Source organism: Symphodus melops (genome assembly GCF_947650265.1).
Source record: "Symphodus melops genome assembly, chromosome: 16".
NCBI classification, from domain to species: Eukaryota; Metazoa; Chordata; class Actinopteri; order Labriformes; family Labridae; genus Symphodus; species Symphodus melops.
In genome coordinates this window covers 4168932-4178094 of record NC_136706.1, presented here as the reverse complement: position 1 = coordinate 4178094, position 9163 = coordinate 4168932, and the positions used below count along the sequence as shown (strand labels likewise).

General features: G+C 39.2%; 1 protein-coding gene across 2 annotated transcripts in view; it reads left to right on the top strand.

Moving 5' to 3' along the window:
- The first annotated feature begins 6823 nt into the window (after positions 1-6823).
- pappaa (pregnancy-associated plasma protein A, pappalysin 1a) overlaps positions 6824-9163 on the top strand; it is a 97763-nt gene continuing 95423 nt past the window's right edge. For both annotated transcript variants that reach the window (XM_079363576.1, XM_079363575.1), the window contains exon 1: positions 6824-8132. In XM_079363576.1, coding sequence (XP_079219702.1) covers positions 7742-8132 — 391 coding nt within the window. In that variant the 5' untranslated portion in view covers positions 6824-7741. The remainder of the gene's footprint in view (positions 8133-9163) is intronic.

Genomic DNA, 9163 nt, shown 5'->3' with positions numbered 1-9163 from the left:
CCATTCAAATATATTGCTTGGGAAAGAGGCTCTCTCATTCTGCAAGATGCCAAAGGTCCACTTAGGGCAGTGTGCAATGTGACGACATCAAACCCTGAAGCGACCCACCAACAATAATATCACTTCACTTTGTCACAAATGTGGCGTGTACGTGTCTTAACATTGTTAATGCCAATTCTACGATCTACTAAAATCCGTCCTAAAGGTTGCTGTTGAGTGCGGAGATGTAGCCTGGCTTGGTTGAAAAAGAAAGGATTCTTTGTGGTGAGAACAGCCAGAGGCAACAGAAGATGCAACACAGTCCCATCTTCCTCTCCTCTTACTTTCTGTTCCAGCTGGAAGCTATGACTAATAAATGATGTCGTTCTTGGATTAGGGAAGATAAAGGAGTGGAATGGAAAGTTCGGATGACATATAGAAAAGAAAAAGACTACATGTAATATATCATAGCAAAGAAATACAAATGCACTTTGGAAAGATGATTAAATCACATGAAAAGTAAGACACATGCATGGGAGTTAACTCTGCTGTGATCCAGAATTACCTTCCATTTCACTCTGGATGATTCTCTTTTTGTGTGATCATTTAAAGTTGAACTTCTTTGAAAATTGCTAACAGAGTTTCTGGACACAAATCTTTTTGAGTTGCTTATTCACACATGTCCCTGACTGCGGGTAGACAAGAGGACAAGGGTCTCATTGGCAAGACATATCGTAGAAAAGATGCTGAGGAAAACCAAGAAGAAGAAAAAACAAAGTCATGAAACCGCTTCATCACCTGCACGAACAATGCACAGGTTTGTGATAGAAATGTTATTATACCCGCAGCCTTGTGGTAAAATTCCTGTATCAGTTTTTCTCTATCACACATCAACATAGCAGCAAATAGTTGTTGGTAATGACAGGATGAGATTTGACAGATTGTGTGCAGCTGAACCCCAAAAAAACATCGAAAAAAATATTTTTTTGGTGCAAGTCAAGAAGTTTCATTTTTTATTTTCTTCTTATATTGCCTATCATAAATCATAAATCAATTTTCAACCCACTATTACAAGCTTTCAGTAGCTTGGACAAATCATCATTTTAAAAATAAACACAATTCCCCACACAATTACCAACCCCAAACATCAACATCACAGTGACCTGTCCTCTCTCTGCGATGAACAGGCTACTAGTTCATGTTGTTGCTATAAAACCATAACACAATAGCAGTCTGTATTGTCCATATATAGTACGCCAGTGTCCAGCTGAACTGGCTGCCCTTCCATGCTAAGTGCATATAAATGACAGCTGTCATAAGCATTAAAAAAGATTAAACCCGATTTATGCCAATGTATACATTTTCTGTAATCTTTTTCGATATTCTCTTTAAAAGTAACAAAACAACACCTCCATCTCAGTTCGAACCTCTCTTATTGCCAAGTGGTTTCTTTTTACAGGAAACCGGCTGCGTGATCATTTCATGGAATGGCAGAAAACTCGACCTGGTGTTGGTTTGTAGGTAGCGCGGGATTATACTCTTAAGGGCTTTAATGGCTGCTCTGTAACGGCATTATATTTATAAAAAAAAAAAAAAAAAAAAAGCCATGGCCTCACAAGGTGGTGACTGTTCACATTGAATCCTATTGTCACTAAACTTCTGCACAACTCATTTTATTTATATTTCCCTCCACACTCAGATTTCCTATATTTATGCATGTATATACTATAAAACTAATCTGCATTGCATTTCCTGTGTGAACGTTGTTGACTCTCGAGTGTATATCATTTTACTGTCCTGATCATCCACTAAAAATGGAGGCAAAAGCCATTTAGGTTTGTGCTTTAGAACAGCCACAGTCACAGATTAAGCTGGGTGCATTAATGGATTATGCGACAATGTTTTTTTTCCTATTTGACTCGCACTGCTCCACAGTCACTCGGATGACGTAGTGGGATTATTGGACTATACTGCAACCACTTTTCTCCAGACAGAATTGACAGAGAGGCAGCAACGGCTGCACCACTGAAACATAATCGAGCAAGAGGTAAAGTTTGAGAATACTTATTATCAACATGCTGTGAGACACAGTTAAAAATTGTTCTTTTATCAAATCAAAATGGATGGAAACACATTAAAAAAACACCAGTTTGTCTTGTTTACGCTGTCATATTTAGCCCATCGAGCTAAGCTATCACTTTGCAGAGTTGTTGTGTTTCTGGGTCACAAGTGGGTGAAATAAAGATTGGGGGCAATAAGCTAGAATGCATGCATTTGGATACAAGTGAAGATAAATTCAAAGAGTGTCACTCAATATTTCTTCCTGTTGTATATATTTAAAAAAAATGTACGATGTAAATATAAAGATGAGCCCATAGTAAATCGTTTTAAGCTTGTTCGTTTCTCAGTCATGGAAGGGTTCATTTAAAAAAAAGTAATAATAAATAACGGGAGATTTTTGTAAATCCAGCTGACAACGTGATGGTTTTTCTTATAAAACATTGTCTTGTTTGAGAAGTTTTAATTACTCCAGCATGTGTGTTTAATGGTCGGTCACAGACTTTGTGTATGGCCTGTGGTTTTATTCACTGTTGACCCCTGACTGATCTTAACTCTGAAAGCGTTGCAGTGGGTTCTACTTTACGCACAGACTCAGATTTGCACGGGGGATTTACACAACTGTACACGGGCTCAGTTACACAAACCATCCCAGGTCATTAGGTTAAGACGGGATGTTGTCTTCCTGGACTGTCAAATCCTGGGGAAAAAAATGAGGGAATGTGCCAGTTTTTGATAAAAGGACAGATATTGTGATGCTCTTTTTGTGAAAATGGTAGGCACAGAGTTTGAACTTTGCGCCCAGGGACTTGTCCCTGCCCTGATGGGCTTGAGTGGCGGGTGCAAGGCTAGACCAAAACAATTCAGCTCAATCTACTTGCATAACAGAGGGATGGGAAGTGACTTTTATCTGAGTGTATACTAGAGGGGTTTTTTTTTCTCCCCTTCTGCTCTGTACATAGTGTACCAACCTGAGTGGATGCTGACTGTAAGACATTAGGTCATCTTTTCTATCTGTAACACCCATGTTCCATTACAAAGAGAGTGACAAATGTAATTACAGAAGTAGGGAAGTCTTTCACCTTCTGCCTTGTTACTTTGGCACCTTTGTGGGTTTAGATTTCCATTTCCCTTCAGTGTGAAACCTCTGATATCAAGTACACTCTGTGAAAATCCGTCTTCAGTTCATTGCGACACTGGATTATAGTACAACCCTTAACCCAGCTGAGTTTTCCAAATGAAAGAATATAAGTCAATCCAGAAGGAAAACGTGCATTTTACCACATAAGGCGCATCAAAAGCGAAAACTCTGTCAACGAGTTCCAAGTGTTGCCACACAACCAAATTTGACAGAGGAATTTTGTGTTTCCAACCTGTCATGTGAAGGTTTGGATACATAAAACTTAGACACTGTCTTCTTGGGCAAGATTTCAGTTTGAGGTCCATGTGAAATTCCACTTCCCGAAACTTTTCAAGGTAAAACACCTCTCAATATGTCTTTCCCCCCTGCTCCGAACACAAAGGGAAATATGTGGCCCAAAGTCGCAACACCATATGAAAAGGAAAAGCAAATATTGAATGTTTGTTCTCTCTTTCCTTTATGGTAGGTGGCAAGTTTTGGCCGTCTAAACACACATTTACGACAAACAACTGAGGACCGAGAGGAAACTGACATTCCAGCTGACTGTTTCTAAGAGAAGCCGTGAGAGGTAAAGTCACCGTCTTTTCTATATGTTAAAATACTCTTTGGCCCCTCATTGGCCATAGCATCATTTCACATTTCACTCAGCGGCCGAGGCATTACGAAGGATTTGTCACAAAAGCTTAAAAAAAAAAAAAAAAACCTTAGTGGAGAGTGTGGTTTCAAAACTCTCATCCATTTAAAGTGACAGCTCAGTAAACACCAGGATGTGTGAGTCAACCTGGAGCTCACAAATCTCTTGCATTTTTCCTAATCAACTTCAGAATCCCGTATGATTAATAGAGATGAACTTGGAATTATCAGAGTTTGCCAGATTTAAAAAAAAAAAAAAAACATAGGTAGAAATATAAGTGCACTGATTGCCATTTTGTGATTAAAAAACATTAAACTATGACTTTTAAACTGAAAAAGAACAGAGGTAGGATCAATCAAACTAAGTGAAGCATTAAAATGGACAGCAACTGCTCTGACTTTGTCCTAGATCTCCTCTTACCCCATTGATCCACTGCTAACTTTATTTTGAGAGGAAATTAATGGGAATCATGACTTTGACAGGACAGTTTCATCTTTCTTTACAATCCATCAAACTTTTCCGTAGCATAAATGGAGAAGTTGTGAGTACTGATGCATAGCAGTATAACTAGAAGTTTTTAAATAGTTGAAACATAATTTTGGAGATTCAGTGGTTTCCCAACCTTTATTCCGTGGAGTCCCCCCCCTTCCCTCCTGAGGGAAGACGTCACGTATAAAGAACGATGTGGAAATGGCGCTACACAATGTTATAGAGAGAATATTTGTTGTTATATTAAAGCTCTGTATAGTTTGGCATCTTCATATCAACAAAAGAGCAGAGAAGTTTAAGTATGTGTACGCATATACAGTCGATGGTCATGCACCACAGTGAATTTCATCAGATCCTTCTGCGTCCTCACATAAGCTCACTTGGACTTCACGATGAAATTCTACCAGGGGATCCTCACAGGAGAGACTGCAGAGACTCCAGAAGTCAGAGTGTATAATTTGGCTGTTTACTTTCACTCTGACAAATTTCCACAGTTTTGTAGAAGTGTGAAAGCAGTTTAAGAAAGACTAAGCTGCGCTTTTGTGGGTCATAAAGAGACATCAGTATTAATTTCAGATAGTTTCATAACCGGCTCTGAACTTGTCATCGGAGCTTTATGCAAAGTCAAGAAAGGACAAGGACCGCTTTATTTTGTCATTGTTCTTCCACATCACTGATGTACTGCTAATGTTCATTTGAAAGAAATCTAATGGGAAACATGACTTTGGTTTTACGGTTAAGATCTCCTATAAAACTGAATGTTTTTTCAAAGTTAAAATGGGGTACAACTTAGCATTAGGACTGTCTAGGTACCAACTTAATTAGGCCAATAAGAATCAATCACATTGTCGTCATGGATTTAAAAGAGGTATCGTTATCAATATTGATAACTTTTTGTTTCTGTTCCATGGCAACAATAAAATAAATCTTCGGCTCCCAATATTAGGTCATTTATTCTTTTAATTACAAGAAATGCACATGGTCTAACTTAAGGTAACAAATTGTCGCCAACATATTCACAGTGCTCTTTCTCGGCTACTCATGGCAGCCTGTGGTCACAAAGATACTGTGGGTTTTCTTTAATCTTTGGTAAATTTTTGATACTATCAATTGTGAAGTTAACATGTTTCAAAACATGCGATATTGACTGATATTTAACACAAACAACCTTGGTTGGTAAAAGTGAGTATTTCAATCAAAGTTGAGTTTAAAAAAAGTTAACTCGGAAAGAAAATTGACAGGAAACATGACATGGTGAGACTATATACATCATGCTCTGTTATTACAATCTGTGACGAAGAAGGAATACTTCCATAAAGCTGTATTACTCATTGCAGTACACTGTTTTTAAACTTTAAAGCTCTGGTGTAGACTTTTTAGCTGGTTACGAAACAGACTGACATTAATACTGCTATCTCTCTTTGACCCTTCGAAAGCAAACAGGACCATAAGTGACAAGAATGATTAGCCCAGTACTTTATTTTATTTTTAATACAATTAATGCTGTAAAATACTGCCAGGGGGTAGGTGTCAGATGAATTGAGTGACATCATACTGTTTAATCAACCCTTACATTTTCTACAACAAACATTGTTGATGAGTGGTCCATTTACATGGTTAAAAGAAAGCAGAGTGAGACTGTTTGGTAAAACAAAATAAAATAAAAAATCATCCTTCCTGGATCTATCTTTAGTTTGAAAAGACATTAAAGCTCCTGTGAGGACTTTCAGTTTGTGTTAAATTTGGCACCCCTTGTGGACAGAGCAGTGACTTCTATCTCTTTGCGTTTTCTGTCCTGTACATGCTTAAGAAGACTTTTTGTTATCAAAAATCTCTTCCTGCTGTATTCAAACTAACCTTGAGTCATTGCCATAATTAATGTAAAAAAAAATGCTCTCTCTCTCTCTCTCTCTCTCTCTCTCTCTCTCTCTCTATATATATATATATATATATATATATATATATATATATATATATATATACATAAACCTATGTTCTCTTTTGCTTTTGTAGGTCACAAAGAAGCATTTGCATGAATTTATTTACTAATGGACTCGTTTCATAACCAGTTAAAAACTCCTCACAGGAGCTTTAATATAAGAATGACAAAGTAGAATCTATTTTTAATTTATTTTTTTTTATTGAAAAAAAAGCGAAAAAACGCTGTATTTTCAAATGTGGCAGCTTGGAGTCTTTTTTATTTAAAAGAAACTGCTTTCTAGCTGCTTATTTTATTTAATATTCGTTGGTTTTTTTGTTGTTGTTGTTTTTATTCATATTATTTGCATTAAGAAACATTCTAATTTGTCATATGACTTAACCTGGAGCTTTCCGAAGAGATGTGAAGAAGGTGAAACACACATCTGAGTACGTTCATCATGATGTCAGACTGTCTGCTTGTGCTCTTGTGTTGTGGACTCGCTGGAAGTGTTGGATTGTTTAAATTGTAACCGCTAGAGGGATACATATACGCCTTTCAAAACTCTGTAAACACCATCCTATCACTATGTGCCACAGAGAGAATTGCCGTCAGTGAGAGTTGCCTACCTGTGTGACTTCCCACTTTGAAAAAAAAAAAAACCCCATACACACATATACACACACACAGCCCCGGAACATTTGAAACATGAGTTGTTCTTAAAAAGACTTGGAGAGAAAACTGCCTCTAGAGCTGGACGCCGAACCACGACTCCTCCAAGTGTATCTGCTCCAGGCAATCAATGAGGACCGCGATGGTTACTACTTCTGCAGCTCTCTGCCCCTCTTTCTCTCATTCGCCTTAGCACATATTATAGTGCATTTCAACTTTTGTACAGGCACACAGGCGAGGGAGAAGTTTGGATTGCTTTTTTTTTTTGCTCCCAATTTACCTCTTTGTTTCCTGTAATAAATATGAGAGGTCGCTTTGTTGTCACTTTTCTTTGGGATTTAATATGTGCCATTTCTTATGCTGTTTTACGGGTAGGATAAGGAAACAACAAAAAGGTGTGACAAGAGCTTGGCGGACAACTGTGGATTTCTGCGAGTAACTCCTACACCGTCCAAAGGGGATGAGGGGGGCATCGGCCGGACCCCCCTCTTGATTGATCACTTATTAGTCATCCCTTTGGCTTAATGGGAACCCATTGAAAAGGCAACGTGGAACACACACATGAATCAAATATTCCTGTGTCCCCTGAATGTCTCCAGAGTAGTTTTGCTTAAGAGAGGGGGTCGTGGCTTAGCATTATAAAGAGGGAAAAACAGCATAGCTTTATGGGTTTATTTAGACAGTTTCTACGCTTTGACTTTCTACGGCTGTAAAAAGACAGAAGGAAAAACTCGAGAGGATTCCAAAGAGACACTGTGGACATATTTTTTTCTAGGTATTCCGTTTTTTATTTTTTTTCGTTTTATTTTTTTTTCTTTAATTTTTAAATATTTTTTTCCTCTCCCGAAAAATGAAACTTTGGACATCTCCCTGGGTGTCTTGCCTGGTGATTCTCATCTTGTGTTTTGGATCAGAGTGCGGGACAGTCCGTAGAAAGGGGAGATCCAAGAGGGAGTTAGTGCGCATTAGGGAGGCGAAAGCCACCATCCCAGGGGCTTGTGCCACACGTCTGCCCCGGGGCAAACGCTCTTTGCCCGGCTTGGAGCGACGGGTGCTCCGGCAGCGTCGGCGCTCATCTCTGGCGGAGGAAAACTCTCCAGACCGGGGGAAAGCGGTCTATTTTACCGGCAGAGGGGACCAGCTACGACTGAAGCCTGGCGTGGAGATACCCCGAGGAAATTTCACTCTGGAGATGTGGATCAAGCCCGAGGGAGGTCAACGATCACCCACAGTGATTGCAGGTAGGACAGTCTAAATATCCTCCATGAAATTGTCAACAAAACTCATTTTAACTGAGTTTCTCCAAAGCCAGATAAATGAAACAAAAACATGCACACGTGAAATAATGCATCCTTGTGTCATTAAGTCAAATCAGTGAAAGCAACATGCAGTTTCAGCGAGTTGAAAATGAGTTCATCTATCAGACTAGACAATGATGTAATGCTATAAAAAGTACAGCGGATATTTTAGGTAGTGCATGCATAGGGTCACTGAAGATTTGATCACATTTATGTTGGCCACCTTGCAGGAAGAAAATGCAATGTGCAATTTTACGCATTACTTTTCCTGCTATTTACTTCTGTAAATATGCGTTTTATAAAGGTTACGATCATAAAACCCCGAATGAGGAATACAGTCAGCTACCGCAATACTTGACCGGCAGCTGATGTCACTGTGCGTAAAATGTAATTTCTCCGAGTCGTCTTTGCTATTTAAAAACTATGATGTAATGGCCAAAACTTTGTGAGCGAGCACGTCACGTCATGCACAAAGCAGGAGAGAGAGATTTGCCGCGCGTGTGTGGAGACGCTCAGAGCACGCAGCCCGAGCCACAAGCTTGAGTGTCCCCCAAAACCGACACCTATTGGATTGGCTACCGGAGTTACGGGACAGGAGTGAGAGACCAAGGGTTTCCCCTCTTCCTGTCTGAAAATGTCCCGCTTGCTTGTGGTCGTGCTATGGTGGCGTTAAAGTCGTGCGTCTCTCCAAAACGCACGACTCGTGTTTAAAATCATGTTTTATAAAGGACGAAATCAGATGTTGATGATTTATATATATATTCCGACTGCGCAGTGTTGGGCACACGCACTTGTATAGATGTCTGTCGTCAGAGGAAAGCTTCACACTTTGTGGTTGACATCTGTGCGCACTCCTTTTTGTCCTGCAGCCATGCGTAAAAGAGCAATAGAGAGGTGTTAAAAACAGTTCTGCATCATCGGTGTTTTTTGACCAATGGCGGTTTTTGTGTAATACAGTATCGGATAGTTTTATT